The sequence below is a fragment of the Pyxicephalus adspersus genome, chromosome 5 (genome assembly GCF_032062135.1).
Source record: "Pyxicephalus adspersus chromosome 5, UCB_Pads_2.0, whole genome shotgun sequence".
In the NCBI taxonomy this organism is placed as follows: Eukaryota; Metazoa; Chordata; class Amphibia; order Anura; family Pyxicephalidae; genus Pyxicephalus; species Pyxicephalus adspersus.
Genome location: NC_092862.1, coordinates 101,122,102 through 101,144,582, shown reverse-complemented (window position 1 = coordinate 101,144,582; position 22,481 = coordinate 101,122,102). Strand labels below are relative to the sequence as shown.

General features: G+C 35.6%; 1 protein-coding gene across 1 annotated transcript in view; it reads left to right on the top strand.

The window, feature by feature from the left end:
- Nucleotides 1-22,481, top strand: part of ULK4 (unc-51 like kinase 4) — a 309,023-nt gene that overhangs the window by 191,738 nt on the left and 94,804 nt on the right. Inside the window, exon 32 of the mRNA XM_072412276.1 lies at nt 8,071-8,176. Within this exon, the coding sequence (XP_072268377.1) occupies nt 8,071-8,176 (106 nt within the window). The remainder of the gene's footprint in view (nt 1-8,070; nt 8,177-22,481) is intronic.

Below are 22,481 nucleotides of genomic sequence, written 5' to 3'. Positions count from 1 at the left end.
TTTTCTTTCCTGACGTACAAATTCTAGCGATGTGTGGCTGGCTCTTTCTCTGCAATTTCTGCCTCGAGGCATGGTACTGTAACAGCATCCAAAAGAAATTGCCAGCCTCATGGGTGCAGTTGATGAAGTGATAAAGCAATTTAGGCCATGGCTTTAAACATCACTGAGCCTTCAAAGTTGCCTTTAGCAGTAACACTAGCATAATGGAATCTACATATTACAATAATGAAACTACAGTAGAATAACAACAAATATTTCATTTTATGCCTCATATAAATATGCACTTTGATATAGATCTGTTCTTACTTAGAGGATGCAATTTAATATATTGCATTCTTTAAATAAATGTATGATCTCACATCAACAGTTGCTTATGGCTAAATGATAAAATTACTATTTGTGTTGCCATTAAAGTTATTTTTTTCTCTAAAGTAAATCTGTGGGACAAAACATTCATAGAAAATCATTGCTTCAAAGTGCAAAGTTGGCACCTCCATGTTCTCCTACACAACTCTAGATACCCTAAAACCGGGGCAGAGCAATATGTATATAACTCACACTTACACATCTCCTTTTTTAAAATCGCTTATATTTTTATGTTATGAAATTGATTAAACAAAATGATCTGCCATATTCCTATTATCTTTGATGCTCATGTATCCAGCGAAATCATAGCTGTTCAAACTCTGCACATTCTGTGAGGTCCTTTTTTTTTTTATCTGATGCACATTCTGATCTGCATTGCCATGATATTCCTTTACCATCATTTTTGATTTCCTAGATACCTGAAGAGGGCCATCTTTTTCTGATATTCAGACGGTGTCCTCCCAAGAACTCCCATGCACCTTAGTCATAACAGATGTTAGCTATGCAGATGTAAAATCTTTCCACATATTGGCACCTTTGGCCATGCGGCCTTCTGGGATGTGTGACATGTATCTTCCAAGCCTTAGATTGGAGAAGATTTGTGTTACTCTTTCTAAAGCAAATAAAAACCTAAAACAGTATATTAAGAAAGCGGTAAATGGTTGCCCTGTTCTTGGAGTCTGCAGCATGCATGTATATCTTCTAGTATTATGAACCTACCTACCCTTTTCTGTATGTATTTATTATCCGAATAATATAATGACCATCAGGAGTGTGCAAAAGGTTTGGGAAGCTATGGACCATATTACAAAATGTTAAGCATGCATGGTATGTGGAACTTTGGAACTCAGGACACCTGGTACTTACGAAAGGGTGTCTAATCTATATGCAGGTAGACCTATGCTTTAGGTTTGTACCATTAGAGTGCTAGTAGGTTTACGTAAGGTTCACTGTACTCCTTTGTGTTTTCATGCTGCATGCTTTACTATATAAACGCAAACAGGAGAGCATGTAAGAAATATTTTTTCTATTCCTCAACATATCAGGAAAACCTTATTTTTTATTCTTTTGCTGCTTTACATGGTAGTAGAAGAAAAGCCTAATTACTTGTCTATTACTTAAAAATAAATGTCTTCTGCAGGTGCAAATAAAAGGTCTTTCTGGGATGATGCAGTTTGATTACATAGATTCAAGATTTTACTAATATTTGTAAGATTAGATATAAATATATCTAATATAAATTCAGTATAGATTAAAACATTTATATTTAAAGTGGTAATTTTGGTAGTTATTTATCTGTGCAGTCCTCCTAGGACATGTTTATTGTTTTGCCTACAATGTCTGCTTCTGTGTACAGTATATCACAACATTCAGCGCTGCAAAAAGAAGGCAATTCATACTGCTGTTCAGATCACTGTAGTTCATTGAAGATTTAGCCCACATGCTTACATTATAAATATCCTGGTAATGTTACATTTTTCCACGGAGAACATGCAATAATTTACTTCCCAATCTTCCCATTTTGGAGGTGTAGTAGCCTACTTCACTGCCAAACATTGCAACTTGTGATTCTGAGACCCTTTTGCTCAGTGTTCTCTGTGCTCTAAGTTATAAAGACTTTCCACCTGTGATTCTGTTACACTTGTTTCTTTTGTGTGTTGCAGTTACCTATTCTGCTTCTGTGACCATTATAGTCCTTTGTTTCCTCATGCTTACAACCTGAGAGCCATTTGCAGTTCCATAGTCTCTGCGCCTTGGTCTTTTTGGGGATCACATTCCTTGAACTATCATTCTTAGGGTTTTGTTGCTACTGGTTTGACCAGGATGTGCCAAAGTGAAGTTCTGCATACTTTTACATTTGGTCTTTTAGCAGAGGAACTTACGGTTCCATAGAACTGCAATAGGAGGATACTTTAATTAAAAGGACATACAAACCATTGTATGTTTGCAGATATAATCAGATTTGCTTCTTGTATTTCTTTCCTGTGCCCTTGGTGTTTCATAGCTGTCCTGCTTAAACACTGAAGCAATTAGTTTTGAGAAGGCTGATTCTTCAGGGTCCAGTGCTTCCATGCCTTTCATTTGCAAAAGCCGCACATTTTAATGAAGTTGTTTCATCTGTGTTGCCAAACACTAGAATTTTGCTGCTTCAGTTCTAATTATCTCAGTTGGCGATTGCTGTGTTTTATTAAAGCTGTCAAACGTACTGTTCATTAAATGCCCACGTTTGCGACATCTCTCCCACAAATAATATCAACTTGTTCTTTTGATGGATTGAAGGAACATATTTCCTCCCTAATCCCAGCAAAATGGATTTATCAGTCATAATAAATTCTTAAGTTACTGTGGACCCCTTGCCAGGAGAGCATTAAATTAAAACAAAGACACAAAAGAAGTTTCTTTTAGATAATTTTACTGTATAAACACTCAATAATCTAGATATGTTGTTTATATATTTTAACATGCACAGTATAAAAAAGGAAGTATTACTTCCTGATTTATTGCATATGAGTAATATTTTGTTATTTTGCCATATTGTTTATGGCAAAATGAACAATCACAAAATTTACCATAGGACCTGTTTACTTATTCGGCATTACGAGAGATTTTCTAATTGATTGATTAGTCTACCCAAAAGTTATTTCATTTTTAACACTGAAAGACAAATTCTGTTAGCAATCACTTTGATATATAGATGCCAACAATGTATAAAAGCAAAGTAGTGGGCATTATACTTGTTTTATAGGCAAAAACCTACTTGTATGTGTCACTACATCTCATTTCCTCCCATCTCTGATTCAGCCAGTAGAAGATCCATCAGGTATGATCATTTAACACATAAAGTATAAAGAATAATAGATATCAGACAATATTTACCAGCATCCCTGAGCTTTAAGCCCATTCAGGCAGTTGTAATGTGTTACCTCACTCAGGTTTATGTGCGGTGCATTATTGCAGCCCATTGATTTTAAATGTGTTGCCAGCACACTGCAATGCACATTTGATGGACATTCTGCATTTTTACAATTCCACAAAACATACAGGTAATTTAACATCTATTTTTTATGCTGAAACACACGTTTGTTGCTGTAGTGTCATGTCGAGTTGGGTTGCAATGTACTTTTAATGTGACATGCAGCTGCAGTGTAATACTGTGAATGTTTAATGCTTATTTTTTATATGATCAGATTGCTGTAAATCTTCATTGCTGTAAGGATCAGACGTGTTGATCAAAATTACTTGTCTTTGGTGTCATGTGTACAAGCAATCAACTACATTAAACCAATTTAGTATGTGTTGCTATGTGCTTTAAGTTAGTACTTGTGTTTGTGGCTGCAGTGAGAATGTTCTGAGTGTACTACACAACCTGTGAGGGGTAAAAATAAATGGGGTTCGTATGGGCAGGACATTTTATTAGGCACATGGCACACCAGTTGTGTACCTTGTTTCCTATAGGAAGCATGTCTTTACCTAGTATACCTACTGCTTAAGTGATATTTTTCTATAGTTATTCATAATGCTTTGCTACATACTCCCTTGAATCTGTCCCTTGTTGCAACCACAAACACAAATACATAATGGTTAAAAAATGTAGGGGCAAAATACTGTACCTGTGCATGTGCACTGCAGGGGGGCTTCCGACCGATTGAGTAATAGTGGGATAATTTGGTTAACCAAAACTTGGCAGTGGATCTGCTTATATGTACAGGCTTTATTTTCGTTAGTCTCGTTTATTACAAATCACTAACTGTTTCTTGATTCTTTACAAGAGTTCAGAGCCCAAAAATATGTTGTAGCAATCACACGTATAGCAGTTATCTACAACAAGCAGATTTTATCAAGCATAAACAAATCCCAACAACCTCCAGATGATAATAATAGGGACAGGAAATTGCAAAATGGCTCTTAGAACCTAAACTGCAAATAATATCAACCCACAAATAATATATCAACCCACAAATAATATCAACTTGTTCTTTTGATGGATTGAAGGAACGTATTTCCTCCCTAATCCCAGCAAAATGGATTTATCAGTCATAATAAATTCTTAAGTTACTGTGGACCCCTAAACTGTCAAGTGGCAAAAGGGGCTGGTGCCAGGGAGAAGCTTTATATCTGAGAACCTGATATAGAGGCCAGCAACATGGCTGAAAAGCTGAGGTTGCCTGGGACAATCCTTGAGGGTTCCCAGGTCTACCTCCACCTCTCCCTCCTGTGTACATACATAGACTGTCTGTCACTCCTGATTAAGAACTGCGAAGAATCCCACCCAACAAATGAAGAATTATGTTTGCAATCTCTGCTCTGTTTATGTATGTTTATATATGTGTAGTTTTTATATATATATATATATATATATATATATATATACACATTAATACATGTATATACAGTTAGGTCCATAAATATTTGGACAGAGACAACTTTTTTCTGATTTTTGTTCTGTACATTACCACAATTAATTTTAAAGGAAACAACTCAGATGCAGTTAAACTGCAGACTTTCAGCTTTAATTCAGTTGGTTGAACAAAAAGGTTGCATAAAAATGTGAGGAACTAAAGTCTTTTTTTAACACAATCACTTCATTTCAGGCGCTCAAAAGTAATTGGACAAAATTTATTGGATTAAAAAGCTGAAAATAAAATGTTCATTTCTAATACTTGGTTGAAAACCCTTTGCTGGCTTGAACTAATGGACATCACCAGATGCTGGGTTTCCTCCTTTTAATGCTCTGCCAGGCTTTTACTGCAGCGGCTTTCAGTTGCTGTTTGTTTGTGGGCCTTTCTGTCTGAAGTTTAGTCTTCAACAAGTGAAATGCATGCTCAATTGGGTTCAGATCAGGTGACTGACTTGGCCATTTAGGAATATTCCACTTCTTTGCTTTAATAAACTCCTGGGTTGCTTTGGCTGTGTGTTTTGGGTCATTGTCCATCTGTATTATGAAAGGCCTCCCAATCAATGTGACTGCATTTAGCTGGATTTGAGCAGACAGTATGTCTCTGAACACCTCAGAATTCATTCGGCTCCTTCTGTCCTGTGTCACATCATGGATAAACACTAGTGTCCCAGTGCCACTGGCAGCCATGCACACCCAAGCCATCACACTGCCTCCGCCATGTTTTACAGATGATGTGGTATGCTTTGGATCATGAGCTGTTACACGCCTTCTCCATACTTCTTTCTTGCCTTCATTCTACTAAAGGTTGATCTTGGTTTCATTTGTCCAAAGAATGTTTTTCCAGAACTGTGCTGGCTTTTTTAGATGTTGTTGAGCAAAGTCCAATCTAGCCTTTCTATTCTTGAGGCTTATGAGTGGCTTGCACCTTGGATATCGATACGCCTACCTCCTGGAGAGTGTTGTTCACTTGGTTGGATGTTGTGAAGGGGTTTCTCCTCACCATAGAAATGATTCTGCGACCACTGTTGTCCTCCGCGGACGTCCAGTGCTTTGTTTCTTTCTCATGATGTACCAAACTGTAGATTTTGCCACTGCTAATATTGTAGCAATTTCTTGGAAGGGTTTTTCTGTTTTTGCAGCTTAAGGTTGGCTTGTTTCACCGGCATGGAGAGCTCCTTTGACCGCATGTTGTCTGTTCACACCAAAATCTTCCACATACAAGCACCCCCCCCTTCAAATCAACTCCATGCCTTTTATCTGCTTAATTGATAATGACATAACGAAGGAATTGCCCACACTAGCCCATTAAATAGCCTTTGAGTCAATTGTCCAATTAATTTTGAGCCCCTGAAATGAAGTGATTGTGTAAAAAAAAGGCTTTAGTTCCTCACATTTTTATGCAATCTTTTTCTTCAACCCACTGAATTAAAGCTGAAAGTCTGCAGTTCAACTGCGTCTGAGTTATTAATTTATAATTAGGTGTGGTAATGTGCAGAACCAAAATTCGAAAAAAAGTTGTCTCTGTCCATATATTTATGGACCTAACTGTATATTTCAATAACTAGATGTGACGTAGATGTGATACAAAATTTTTGTAGTTACAGAGAAGGGTGAGGGAAGAGTTGGTGCTGGCTCTGGTGAGAGGGACAGAGATCCAGACTTAATCTTTGTTTCAAACTTTCTGCACCATAATTTGGATACTTCTGGATACTTCTCAGAGGTGCGGGTGTTTGGTGTAGTAATTGCATAGGACATGTTTTTGCTGTTTACAGTGTTTGAAATTATTACTACCTTGATAGTACAGAACAACACTTTAACTACTCTGCTGGTTATCTTCTGGTCAGGAGAGCCTGGAGCTGTTTATCACAAACATTTATTGCATGCATGCTGTATTAGGTTCTGATTAGCTAAATATAAGGTGTTGGGTGAATAGGGGTATTTTTATGTACCAATAACTAGCTTAAAATTTGTGAGCCACATGCACATTTGTATTTAGCTCATTTACTAACAATGTACTTTTACTCAATTAATTTTTATCATCCTATAAATAATTTACATTAAAGTATCCATATTTCAGATTAAGGGTTATTACATCATTGTACCATTAAAAATGTAGGCAGAGATTAGTTTAAAATTATCAACTTCTTTAATACCAAACTCGGTGTCTTTGGATACTACTTAGTGGCATCATGAAAACCAAAGTTGGGATTTCCCCGACTTCTATTTTTATGTTTTGTATGACTGGCTGATATCTCTGTATAAAGGCTGATATCTCTCAAACATAATAAAATCAAAAAGAAAACCTTCCTTGATTTCAGTTTAGTGAATTGAGCTGAATAGTTTTGTGAACTGTACCCATGTACCCTGTACATTGTAGTGTGCTGATTTATTAGTAGGTTGTAACTGAGGTCCAACTGAACATTTATTAAAGATCTACAGAAGCATTTGCATAGCCACCAATAGTCATGTCTAATTAGCTTTATGACTGGTAGTTAAGAGATCTCAGAGCAATACAGTTACAGTCAGCCTTACACCAAAATAATGTCTAGGTAAGAAAATGACTCGTTACATAGCAGGGCATAAATTGTTAAGTGCTTCCTCTGACAGTTTCTGTCAATGTTTTATCACTTTCATTGGGAGAAATACATAGGCCAAACCACTCCAGTTGCATTAGTTGAATATGGTGAATTTGTTACAGAACACTTGTTATAAAATGTCACAGTTTTTTGAATTCCTTGCTTGTCTCCCCCAACACAACATAATTACAAGGTACAATTTATGTTGCATTCTTCTTTGTGATTTAGACAATGCATTTGTCTTGAGTGACAAAGTAATGACACAAACGGAAAGCACTTTGCACAGACATTGCCATCTATCATTTATCAAGACACCAGCATGAATTTCTTAATAGCTTCCTCTTTTGTTTTTATATAGATTAACTTTAATACCTTTTTTGTTCCATTTGTTATGTGGTCCTTGAACATGAATAAAGCATATTGTCATGTCAGTGTTTATAAATAAATCTCTCTCCTTACATGCTTCAGAAATAATTAGACCCACTGGTAGTAGGTACTAAAAGAATCATTAATCTTCCTCAAGGTGGCAAGATGCCTGAATCAAGTTTTCTGTTTTATATAAGACAGATTTCAAGTACATGGGGCAGCTGGAATATATGTCGTTTTAGCTGAACCACCCACTTGTAATGAGATGAATCCTCCAATAAGTGTGCCAGTAATTAGGCATATACAAGCTGATGCACTTGAAGTGTGCTATGTACTGACTTTTTTCTGTTTTGTTTTCTACAGACACATCAGGATAACGTTCTAGGAAATGCAATTCAAAACGTCATCTCTTTATTAAACAACCTGGTGTTACACAAAGGCACCAATATGAAGTTGCTGTATGAACAAGGTAGGTGTAATGGAGAGGTTAATGCATGTTTTTATTGATTAATTCATGACTTGAATTAATGGCTAGCTAAAATACAGCTGAAAGCCAGCAGCAGTTCTAGGCTAACAGACAGCAGTATCCACTGTTTGTAAATGTTACCATAGTTCTAAATCCAATCATTAAAATCCCATAGAAGCTTTAACATGGTAATGTCAGAAGGTGTTGTCAGTTGTATTACATTTACAGCTTTCAGAATACCTGGTGACTCTGGCACAATAGTTTTTGTTCAGGCACTTACTGTTCTTGGGGGCCTTGGATGTGTGTCGCATAGACTTCTACAAATGATAATGCTGATACATGTTACACAGGCATGATGTACAATTGTCTTCAATTAGCCCTTACTATAGAATGGTGTGCAGCCGCTGCTGGAGTGCATGTACACAGAATGGGCCTGATTTAATAAACTCTTCAAGATTGCAGAGGATACACTTTCATTGGTGAAGCTGGGTGATCAAGCAAAGCTGGAATGGATTTCTACTATGTTTTCAGTCCCTATGTTATGTAAAATGTTTTCAGTCCTGGACCAGATCCAAATTCCAGGTTTACTGTGTCACCCAACTTCACTGATAAAAGTATATCCTCTCCGGTCCTGGAAAGCTTTAATAAATCAGACCCAATATGTCTGAAAACAATTATACTGTAGAGAGGCTGGTGGACAACAGCACATTAAAATGCAAAGAAGGATGAAAAAGGTGAAAATAAGATTTTATGGGGAAAAAACGTTTGTGATACACTCTGGCAGTGTTTCTTGACCTTTCTCATTGATGTTCAGTAAACAGCTGCTATATTTACATTATCCACAACTCACCGTCCAATAGTGTGGTGGTCAGGTGGAAGAATGCCCCATACAGTTCTGGCCAATGGGAAAAAGGTCACCCTTACAGATAGTCGAAAAACATTGGTGTCACAAATTTGCTGATTACTCATGGAACACCTGGCATCCTCTGGAGGAACCCTAGGGTTCCACAGATTCTTGAGAAACACTATAGGGTTACTTTACCAAGGAAGTTAGGACTGTTAATAGTAAATTATCACTTTATTACTGTAGAAAGAATGAACCACTTAGCTAAGTAAATGTAATGGGAATTCATTTTGTCTAGAATATCCAATAATACAAAGATATGTAAATAATAATAACCTTGCTACCGGAAAAACACTATTCATTCACAGAGATTCATGGATGTCATCCAGTCAGGGTTTAGATTAATTTTAGATGAAGTAAATTATGAACTTTATGAAAGCAGGAAATTACCCCTGGACAAGAACATTCCAAAGGCAGGCATAAATAAACCAGCCCCCCCCCCCCCCCCATTTAATAGCATGTTATAATGTTCAAAGAAGGATTGGGCTGAATATGGCTAGTCTAAGGGAAATAATTAGCACTTTTGATGTTGGAAGCACTTTTGTCACTTCATCACTTCACCTGCCAAAATATTTGCACAACAAGGCTGATTTCTCACTGAATAAGGTGAATTTGGCACCTCTAAATGGAACTGAAACCGAACAGCTTAAACCCATTAGTGCTGCCATGTACCAAGTAAGTGCAACTGGATTGTACAGGAGATTAAACATAGTATGGCAGATGATGCCTATGTGTAACTTACAAATGGATTTAATGTATATTATGCCAAAAGGGTAGTATGGTACAGCTGGCCGGTGCCTTTATTAGGTTCCTTTTGGAGCTTTATTTCCCTTTTTTTACCTGGTAGTCTGGGAGGAACAAGAGATATTTTTTGCGCATATGAAACCGATATAACAAAGTGTTTTTTACTGAGCAAATAGGATAAGGTGATTGATAGTGTTTACATACACTTTAATGTCACCTCTCCTAAAATGTATCAAAATCTTTATAATTATGAAAAATGAGGACAGTATCAGATTTTCATACCATTTCATGTTGCAATACTTGCACTTTAGGTGGTCTTGCTGGATCATATAGTGTAAATTTTTTGAAAGATCCCACATTTGCTTACCTATAGTGAAACCTCAGGAAGGGAAAGCAGTGTTAGCATTAATGTAAAGTGACAGCTCTTATCAAGTCACACATACAGCAGTTTCCCATGTCAGTTAGTCCCTATAGACATAAAATTGATACATGATGATGGCGGTATAAAACAGCATTTTATTACTTCTCCACTGTAACCATTCACACTATATCCATAAAGAAGAACATTTGTCACAATAAAATGACTCTCAAGTATAAATGATGCTTTGTTAGTGATCTTGATCCAATTCATCAATTTTATACTTACATACACAGCATAGTAAAGAAAAAAAAATCTCTTTAGCAGAGATGAGTAAATAGTAACCACTGGCAGAAAACAATCGGAAACAGTACTATATCTAAGTAGATATGAAAATATATTTTTCATTTCAAAATGAATTTAAAACTGACATATAACAAGATGGTTTTTAATCTGTCTGGTTTTATCTCATTTGTGGACATGTCAATTTCATTTTGTTCATAGTATAGAATAAATTCATAATGTTGATAAGTCTAAATAAAGAATGAAAAAGTTGAGTTGGAAAATTGCATTGCTCAGTTTTAAGCCTCTGTATTGGAGGGACAAAGCTAAAGTAAAAACCAGGCAAATAGAGTAAATGCATAAATATAGGTTGTCTTCAGTAATAGAAGCTTGTTAACATGATCAGTGGATTCAAAGGTATATGAAGATTAAAGAACAACAATGTTCTCAGTGTGATTTTCACTAAACAGACTGGACTGGAACTGCATAGCCAGGAAATACATCCTGACCAGGTCTTGTGCCTTGTACTCACATGTACTGTGGTCGTATATATCACAGATGATACATACTCCACTGTAAATGAGGGTCAGCTTAAGTCCATCCAAAGGAATCAGTGGGGCAACAGCATGCATGCCTCACTGGGATGTTTTTCCTTCAACTGCTGTATAGGTTTTGTTTTTCTGTGTGGGGGGTGGGGGTTAGATAAAAATGGAAGCTTTGTTTAAAGTAAAGTTGTTCTTTAACTTCTAGGGGTTTCATTTTCAAGAAAGCCCAAAAAGTGGTTTTCCAGTTTTTAGGATAAAACGTTCTCAGGTGTGCATAACTATTCTGTAGAACAAGAGAAAAAAAGAAGGAAGAAGAACTGGGGGTTTTCGCGTTGCAATTTAAACAGTATTTTTAAGTGAAAAATAGTATACATTATATAAATAACGAACAGCACATATACACAAGGTACTTAAGTTGTAGGTCATATCCCATTGGACATCATGGAATGTGTGACCATAAACCATATTGATATTTGCAAACAAAAAGGCAACATCTCATATGCGACTTGTTTGGCCAACTGGCTTCTTTAGGGATCCATTGAGAATGTTAGTAAACTATACAGATAATACAAAGAGAAAGAAATTATGTATTAGGTTTCAGTGTATGTTATATTTGAAATGAAAAGTGATAAAATAACACTTTAGGGACAATCCTTTATTTTACTTTATTACTGTTCATTTCACGCATAACATAGACACCACAACTTATTACATAATTCCTTTCTCTTTGTATTATTTTTATAGTTTATTAATGTTCTGAATGTGAAATGCGTCAGGATTAGATTTTTTTTTTTTAATAAGAAAATATCTCTGTAGTTTATGTGGTCACACATTTATGACTTCTAGTGTGATCTGACCTACTACTTAAGAACCTTGTATATATGTTCTGTTCAATACTTATATAATGTATTTTTTCGGTTAAAAATACAATTTGAATTGCAGAGCAAAAAAAATTTTTTTTTCTTTTGTTGATTTAAGTGGGGTCAGCAACAATATATTAATTTAGAGTTAGAGATTGTTCTCATTTCTTTGATATTCTGTAGAACAGAAATAAATATGTGTGTGCCAGCATTTATCTGCATTGGATTTATCTGCATTGGATTGTCTCAGTCAAGTGGGTTGACGGAGTTTCCATATTTGGCTACCTAATCATTTTTTGGTGGGGGGCAGTAATCTCCTCAAGTTAGTAGCCTTAAATTCTGTCCATAAGCATCATGATCATTTACTTTGAATGGGCCCTGAACAAACCTCAACACATGAAAATATAGCCCTTAATTTTGGGCAGAATGAATAGCAACTTTTCACACTGCAGGACTCCAGCACATGACCATTCCCTGTTGAGATATGTAAAAATGTGGGTTCATGTTAAGTTATGGATGGAGCCAAAGTGTATTTTTAAATGCAAACACTGTAGGTACCTAAATTTAGCTACTTATAAGCCTCTTTTGTTTCCTGGTGTGTTAAAACTTGGGGCCAATCAGGTATGTGGAGCTATAGAATATACTGACAGCAGGAGAGAACCAGGTGAACAAAGATATGAGTTCAGATGCTGCTTCCTCTTTAATATTCAATAGCGGTCTAAGAACTGGATGGTGACCTAGCTATATTACCTACGTGCAGAAAAAAATCAGTTCTCTATCTTAGCTATGCTGTCTGGCAGTTCTGTGTAAATATCAAAGCTACCATATATGTATTTAAACTGTGCATTTAACCATTCCCCTAAAGGTCAGTTCTGTCTCTGAAGAGAGGGACAAAAAGGAAGACAGCGATAGATGGATTTGAGAGCTGTTAATATTTTATTACAATTCTTTGTAGACATACCTGGATGAATTCTGCCTGTACAGTATTTGATTTTAGCACAATTGCATTGAAGTTAGAAGGGAAAGAAATAACCAGACCTGTGTCACTGTAGTAAAAAGTATAGGATCCCCAGTCTTTTGGAATATTTTTAAGTTTGAGAAGCTGTGCGCTAGCTTTAGTTCTGCAAAGCTCATCTGAATTGCACTGCATCATAGTAAACTAATAAAGAAATATTCTGATGAGCTGATTGTTTGGAATTGCCTCAGCCAGCAACATCAGAAGAATATGTTCTCTTTAGTGAAAAGTGCATAAATAAACTGCCCCTTGTTTCATGAAGTTGGTTTTATGTGTGTTGAAAGACTTTGAATGTGTTACAAATTAAATAAGCCACACCTACCTATGTCTGTTTGGCTGCACAACAAAAGTTCCATTGAGCACTAAAAGGTAAAGAAACAGATGAAAGTCTTGCACATAAATGTTTTTTTTAATACAGGGAATTGATAAATGTTTATTACAAAGATAACGTGCATTGCTTTTTATTTAGCTTGTTTGAAGTGCTAAACGTGAGTGTTTGATCTTTCTTTGTTTTATCTGCTATTGCAAATGTTATTAGTCATATACAAATGATGTATGCTTGTGTGGTCCAGGTGTACAAAGGGACATTTTTCTCTGAAAGCATGCCAAGCAAGAATCAGTGTTATTTACTTTGCCATTTAGAGTAATATATACGCTTTTTTTTTTCAACAGCACAGCAAAGATTAATTGCTGTCGAGTCTTGATAATGCCTAATCTCATTGATGCATTTTAATGTTTTCTGCCAGATACATAGCATTATTTGCCATTTAGAAAAGGAATGAGACATTTATACTCCCCCAACTGATTGAAGGACATTTATACAACTTGTGCAGCCTACAAATCGGGCAATTTCTGCTCTAAAATATGCAGTTTTGCTAATTATTTACCTACCAAAACAGTAAAAAGTAAACAGTTGTTTAAACATTTAGGCTCCTACACCTGTTTATCCCATATGGGCCAGAACAATTTATACATTACAGTTTTTCAATTGAGTTTTTTTGGTGGTACTGCTATACCTAAAGCTTGTAAAGTACTAATAAAAAAGAAATAGACTGCAGAGATGGAGACATAATCCTGCCCCTGTACTAAGCATATATGCAGAGTGCAGAGAAGGGCAACTAAACTAATAAAAGGAATGGAGGAGCTCAGCTATGAGGAGAGATTAGCTGAACTGAATTTTTTCTTCCTTGAGACGAGACGTTTAAGGGGGATATTATCACCCTGTATAAATATATAAAAGGTCCATATAGAGAACTCTCTTCCCAATTATTCACTGTGAGATCATTACAAAGAACAAGAGGACACTCTTGCGTCTGGAGGAAAAGAAGTCTAATCTCCAGGTAAGGAAAGGATACTTCACTGTGAGGTCTGTAAAAATATGGAATCGGCTCCCTCAGGAAGTAGTTTCAGCAACTACTATAGATTGCTTTATGAAAAAGCTGGATGTTTTTCTAGAAGCACAGAATATAACTGGGTATTAAGGCTTTAAAGTAAAGATAACAGAGACTGTTGATCCAGGGAACATACGATTACCTCATGGAATCAGGAAGGAGTTTTTCCCCCTGTTGAAGCAAATTGTACTAGGGTTTTTTTGCCTTCCTCTGGAGCAACTATGTCTTATAGTGTTTTATATCTGGGATATGTTTATTTCCCTAGTGGTTGAACTTGATGGACTTATGTCTTTTTTCAATCTAGCCTGCTATGTAACTATTGTCCTCCAGGAATGATTTAATTGTCTTATTGTTTTGAAGGCAAAAATAGAAAGTTTGCTTTCCAGTTTTTCTGTTTGACAAATTATAGTTTCTGAAGGGAATGTAAAATGTATTGTTTCTTTATTATGATAAAAACTAACAATATAATAAAATTTATTATAGAATATAGAATATCAGCATTTTGCCCTTTTTGCTATTAAGGGAACAGGTGGATAAAAAGGCTTCTTTTATGTTTTTTGGCTCTGTTTGCTTCTTTGATAAATCTAACTTAAAATCATCAGTATTGGGATCTTCAGCCTCAAGTTTAATTTAATTAAACTGTGATCCAACGCAAGCAGCTCTCCTATGTCTATGGAGCTATTGTACATTGCATCCTGTCATATATTTATTAAAATATATAGAAATGTAAAATAGAAGGTAATGTAAAATTATTTTTCAAAAAAAATTGATGGTCGAAAGGTAGACAAATAAATTATCTTTGAGAGAGAATTGTTACTTACAATAATAAAATAGACTTATGGAAGAACAAACTGCCTGGTCGAACACCTCCAGCAGCCAGTTAGCTGTGAAGTGGCAGCATTTTAGGGCCTGGAATGCCAGATAATTTACAGAACTGGTCTTTTATTGAAAGTGACCCAGTGGTGAAAGATTCACAAGTAGGGCTAGTTAGTGTTAATAAATGACCAATCACAGTGAAGTAGGGAAACTTTTTTTTTTACTTTTATATTTGCTGCAGCTAAATACAATGTAAAACGTGCCACATAGTACTTGGCTTAGCTACAGGAAACAACAGTGAATAAATGTTTCCCATTGTAGCTAGCATAACTGTGCTATCCTGTAAAATACTCATTGCACACTGTCACTATATTGATAATGTCTTTGTTATTGGGCCTTGTCTTTCGGACCATCAATAGATCCACACATGTATACTCTTAAGTATACAGCAATAGAAGACTGGGTGTTACCTAAAGGCTTAAGGTAGTTTTCTTAACCTCTTACCCTAAAAGAAGCTTTTAATATTTAGGTCACAGGGAAACCCTGCTAAAACCAAATAATTCAAGACTAGTTGGAAGAATGCCCCTATTCATTTGGGGGTCAGTGGGATGATTACCCCTTTATAATGGTGATCAGAGTAGGCAAGCACCATCAAATGATAGGTTTATCAACTATGGCACAAGGAACTCCTGGCAGACTCTGGAGGAACCCTTGTGTTCCACAGAACCCAAGGTAATACTGGTAATACTGGTTAAAGGGCTTATGCTTTTTTGCCTGCATTTGAAATGCATGTTAAGGTCAAACAAATCCCATTGAGTTTACCATGGCCATACTCATAGCAGAGGCAGTGTCTAACCTGCTTTGTTGTGCGTCCTATTGAGGTACATTTAAACTGCAAGTAAAACAGATCATGAAGAGCTTCTCTATACAGTCCAGCAGCATCCCGTCTCCCACACTGCCATCTTCACTGATTAAAAATGACATTGCAAAACCATGCTCACACATGACCAAGTAAGTGAATAGTAATAAGTAGAGGCAACAGTGTGGAGTTCCTGTATTGTATTGTACTATAGTGCCATGCACCAGTTTGGATTTTTCAGAAGAAGCAGAGAGTACAGCCAGGTAACATTATACTATTTTTAATGGTATTTGTATTTTGTTACACTATTTTGTTTTTTACCCATAAGTAGGATGTTTACTTGCCAGATTAACTTTAGGTAATCGTTATTTTGAGAAAAATACAACATACACTTTAACTGCCTGTTTTTCAGCATGTGTGACTTAAATGAATTTCCCTAAAGAAATTTCCTGTTATTGTTGACCAGCCTTGACAGAAAAAAATTGAGAATCAAGCTGAATGTCTGTGCTGTTTGGGTATCCAGTCAATGTTTGGGCCTTCTGACCTCTTTGAGTCCAGTGACTCTGTTGTTCCCAATTATAGACAGTGAAATGTAACCACATAAAAATTTAAGGTTCCCGTAGACTTTAGATATCTTTTACTTTTGTCCATGTTACTGTGACATGTTCATTTAATTGGACAGTGTATGTGATATAAATGTTTAACTCTAAAACCTAAAACTCAGGCTCAAAATCTAATGCTGGATATCTTGTTGTCAGGGTTGATTTTTGTGTTTTATTTCATTTTTTTTAAGAAAAAACATCTAGAAATTCCTAATGTCCTGCAATTGATAAATTGACATATAAGAAGAAGTTAGCTCTGTGTTTAATCTTACGGACTATTTTACCATCCAGCAGAAACTGTTCCATTTATGGCCATACATATTTTACATTTAGATTTAAAACCAGTAAAATTAACAAGGTGTATGTAGCCTCTGAACAATCTGTCAAAGATGTAGGTCTTGCAAGAAATACGAATTATTTATTTTTTATCTAGCGGTTTGTCTGTACAATAAATACAAATTATTTAATATAGCATAGAATCTGTTCTTTTCTGAATATTCATGACGGTATGTGAGGATCAAAACCACAAGGGGCCTATAACATCTGTGCCACCTTGTGCTTGTTTGTTTATGACCATTTAATAACACGTTGTGTTGTTAAATTTAGAGGTAGTGTGAAATTCTAAACTCTTCATCTATATGTACATTACAAACAGCAAATATACCACTTACAAAGTCCTGTACCCATAGCAACCAATTACAATCTATCTTTAAAGTGTGTGTAAGCCCTTTTCCTAATTGCGCAGTTTAGGTCTGTTAAATATATCACTGAAGATGTTTTGTTATCTCTGGTAATAAGTTACCTGTTGATTTCCCCCAACCTTTTGAGCTGATGTCTCACTGTCTGGACACAAGAAGGGGTTATGGAGATGAGGACAGGTCTGTGTTCATGTATTCCACCTTAAATTAAAAAAGCAGGGCTGACGCTATGTATTTTGTAATTCAGAGGATTGTTTTGTAAAAAAAAGGTAGGTGCTATGGTACCATTCTATGGGGTTTTCAAATAGAGTTGCAAAGGTGAGAGTGCTAACCTCTGAGCCACCATGCTGCTGGAATTTTAGGATTGGCATTTTGTCAGATTGTGTACATTCCGATTCCTGCCAAGCCACATACAGGCTGCATCTTAAAACAGTGATGATGAACTGAACAAGCTGGAGGGGCAGAAAAAAAAGTAAGCAAGAGCTGGTGTGTGTGCAACACAGATTTTGTACATGAGTGTGTATGTAAGTGAATGTGTGGGCGTAAGTGGATATTGTTTACAGGACCAGTATTTACCTTTTTCATCCATGCTGTCTGCCTTACATACTATTGACCCGTGCACTCTACATTATATAATACTGACCTCTGCATTCTATGTCACATATTACTGACCTGTGAACTCTGTGTTACTGACCACTAAACCCTGCAACTTGCCATCCAGACTGCTGACTCCTCCAGCACATTGAGAACAGGGGCCACAGCAGCAATCAAGTTACCATTAGTAGGGTCTTTTATTTTAACAATGGAGCTTTAATTGGCACACCCACAATAGGCTGCAGTTCATGCTCATTACTTCAGATTTTCCTCTTAACCATCTTGTATACCCCTGAAGCATCTTCTACCATGGCATGATCTTCTTAATCCAGAACTGGCCTTAATCCTTGTATGATGAGGGTGTTTTATGCCAAGGAAGCAATAAAGTCAAATTTTCGTAAAAAGTTGTGGCATAAACTGCAATGAAATGCATATTTTAGTTTGAACAGGCTTACACTAGAGCATTTATTGTTGCTCTCTGTCCAACCTACTCTTAAATAAATTCAATTAAGTCATATTTTCTCAGTTAGGTGAATACCTTAAAATAGTGTATCCAGCAAACGGATTCAAAGCAAGACAGTGAGTAGGTAAAGGTCAATAAATAGGCATCTAGTGGCTTGCTGAATTCTGTTAATCTTTTTGTATGTCATCCTAGGTAATTGTACATTTAATATACTGTGTGATATACTGTATATTCGAAAAAAAGTGCAGGTTTTACTGTTTTATTTATACCATGGCAATACTAAAACAAATAAATCACTCAAATTCCAGAACTTTACTCTTAATAAAAGAGTTGAAATGTGGTCTGTTGTAGGTGATATTGTAAACAAATATCATGAGAACAAATTATTACAAAAAATACAGACCTAGGTGAATAATTAAAAAAGCACAAAAATCTTAAAAAATCAACATTTAAAGAATCAATGCCTAATTTACCATATATTTTGTCAAATAAATTAGATTTCTTAATCAACTGACTAAAGCGGATTTTTTTATGGTAACCCCAATACTGTAGAAAACTGATTTTTTTGAGTAACCTGCCCTTTAGGGACCCGTCTTTTTACAAATATCCAATAGTTTTCAAGTGTACATTATGGTAGGGATGTGTTTTTATTAGACAGTTCATACTTTAAAGCGGAAATAACCCCCTTACCCAAAACATCTAAAAATTTGATCCACTGTTACATCCTATTGGTAGTTGTTTTTGCCCATGCAAAAACCGTGAAATATCCTAACATCACCTTAGTGTTTAAATCAAAGCTCTATTGAATGGTGAATTATGATAAACTTACCTGTCTTAACAGCATTACTCATATTTTTGAGCTCACGTCGAATCCTCGGTTGGACTATTGCAACTCTGGACCACCACTTTCTTAGAGAGGAGGACTACTTCCCTTTCCCCATGCATCCCCCTTTTTTTGATTACTGTTTTTTTTTCACAAGTTTTAAAGGGTTTTACAACATTAGAGAATGTAAACAATATGGAACTGTATACATGTATACACTGAGAAAAAACACTAGGTAAATATTTCTTTATTATAATTGGTGCTACATGTTTTCTGCTGTAGCGTCTGTAACTTTATATACACATTCCACACTATCCTTATATCTTCAATACTCATTTCACAGTGCCAAATACAAAAAAAAAAAAAAAAAAAAAAAAAAAAAAAAAAAAACAGAAAAAAGAAAAAGTAAAGAGAAAAACTAATATAGACTGTACGTAATAGTTAACATCAAACTATGGCTTTTTGACTTTCTGGTCATCAAATATGTACACTGGGGTTGCTATACAAAATTGAAACATGTCAAAAATAATAGGTGTAACAGTATGAAGTGAAAATATAAATATAACATAGTAATATAACAGAAAAAAAGGATGGCCATGGTGCATGGGGGCGGAGTATCCGCCCCCATGAATAATCCACAATTCCTGGTTGATAAAACTCTTGTATGATTTATGTTTTATTGTGAAGATTTTTTTACATTTTTATAGCATTGTTCTTCCTTTTCACTTTTCTGTTTATTTCTCATCAAAAATATTGAATTATAAAGTGGAACTAAACCCTGACTGTCAAAAACTATGATCAGACAGATCCTTTTTTTAAAATTTATAATCTTACCTGCCTGACTCACCTGTCCCTGTTGCATTGTGGGCACCTCAATCTTCTTCCTCTTATCCTCATTTCAATTTTCAGACATCTTGATTGGCTGGGCAATGATAGGTAGGTGTGATGTATTACAGAATGGATATTGACTGTCCTTTCTGCATTAAAGACCTACCTGCTCACAGATTTTTTTTTGCAGAACTATAAATTTACTTTAAGACTGCTTGCTTACAAAAGTTGATGTCAGTTGCTATTTTTCTTTTTTTGTTCCTTTTTGAACCGCATCTAATTCCCTCATCATTTTATCATCAGTCTTTTGGTATAAAGACAACAATCACATTTATTGTCTATGTATCCCACATATAATAGCTATGCTTGAACTGAGTCTATTATGGAGCAATAGTTTTCTGGTATACAAGCTTTGAAAAGCAAGTACATTTTACACAAAATGTATAAAAATGCATAAAAGGGAGCCTAGCTAACTTCTTAGTACTCAAATACTTCTGTACAGTTTTTATTATTATTATTTATTGCCAGTCTGGAGATCTGGGAACTTTTGCTTAACTGTTTGTAATATAGAAAATCTGTTCCCAGATATAACAATTGCATTGCTGCCTGTCTGATACCAAAAGCCTGATGTTACAAAAATGTCTATAAGAGGTGTCTCACAGAAACCAGTCAGATTTAAACTTGCCTTGATTGGTGCAAGACGTAGTTGGAGAGAAATACATACAACACATGCACCAGGAACCACCCTACTAAACTCTGTTTGCAGCAGATCAGAGTAAACTGAGTGTACTTTCCAACGAGTTGAGGGTAAGGTGTTTTTTTTTTTTTTCCAATTTTTTTGCTGATTTAATGTTAGGGAGAGGACACTGATGAAGGAAGCAGGCTAATTTTTAGTGCCATGCCTGCTTTAATAGTTACATATAATATGTTCCATTGTTAAACTGTTAAAATTACAGGTTTGACTAAATTTACTAATTGAAAAGTTTTATATAAGTTGTACTCATGTAACAGAATTCTTTTCTTTTGGGCAGTTTTAACTCCATCAGCTTATTTGAAAATTAATATGTAATGTATGCTGTTCCCTAAGGCAGACTAAAACACCATCTATTTTTGTGCTTACTAGCTGTTTTGTTGCAGTGTTTGCATACTTGTTAACGGGTCTTTCTAAGATCAACATTTCTTGAATGAAACAGTAAATGGCTTTTTTTAATCTTTCAGTTAGCTTAAAAGCTACAGTACAGTAGGTATGTATGTATATGCAATAGAAAGAAGTGTATAGGTATGCTGTTTACACCATACAGAAATTATTAAAGTTCCACATCTTTATAATGTTTACTGGAAACTGCCACATTGCTTGCCACAAAATAAACATCTAATCAGGGTGGTGATCTTGATCTCTCCCCTGGAACCCATAGCACTGGACATTTGTTTCATGAATTAAACAATAAAGTTTCCCCTCCCCTTTTTAGTGTAAGCTTTATCAAACTTTTTAACAGGGAGGAACCCTTGAACTATCAGCTTTTAGGGAACCATTCTAATAATTATTATATTCACAGCCCCCAGTACATTTTGTTTGTCACCCAGAGCTGTTCAATTTATCTAACAATATTAAAATAAATGTTTATAAAAATGTCCGGGAAGAAAATTCCAATGTTTTATTTATGGTCTTTGAAATGAGCCCTCTACTACTGGTAGTCAGTCAAAAGGGCCCCTTAAAATAGTAGTCAGTGGTAGTAGAACAGTTTAACATTGGTGATATTTGGGGGAAAAGACCCCTTCACATTTGTGGTTAGAAGGAAGAATGGATCTGTGCTTTGCTGTAATCTTTGTTGGAGTTATTTATAAGCTACTTAACCCGGGCTAATATTATATTGTCACAGTTTTATAGTATGTTTCTTGGTTGTCTACTGGCACCTTACTTCTTGTTGTGTCTGTTATTTTGTTTATTATTTGAAAACTTTTCCAAAAAAAAGGAAGAATGCTCTTTACATTGGTGTTTATTGAGAAGAATGTTACTTACATTGATGACCATTGGTAGAGTGCCTTCCCCTATAGATAGCTAAAAAGATCATTGGCGTTATTGGTTATTTTGTGAAAGACAGAAAGAGTTATAATTGCTCAAGAAAACTCTAGCAACCTTTCAATTAACCTTAGGGCTCCACAGAAGCCTGTTTGAAAAAGGTTATTCTCATGTCTAGTATATTCTCTAACAGTGACAGCTGGAGGGCATTAGGTGGAGAAAGCATATTTAAAGGACAAAGTGTACCAGTGTAACCGTAAAAATTGTTGTTATAGGGTTATCCAGGAACTTCAACAATTTGACTGCAGTAAGCTTTGTCCTAATATATTAATAGCAGGGCTGTGTCAGTTAAAAAAAAAATTTTTTTAGGCCTCACCTTTCATTGTGGGATTTACTGGGCCTGATTTAAACCCCCTAGCGTTCTAATTCTGTCATTTTTTGATGCAAAAAGTGATCCTATTTTTTTTGCGTAGAAATTTTTGTTTATATTGTGGGCCTGTAATTCT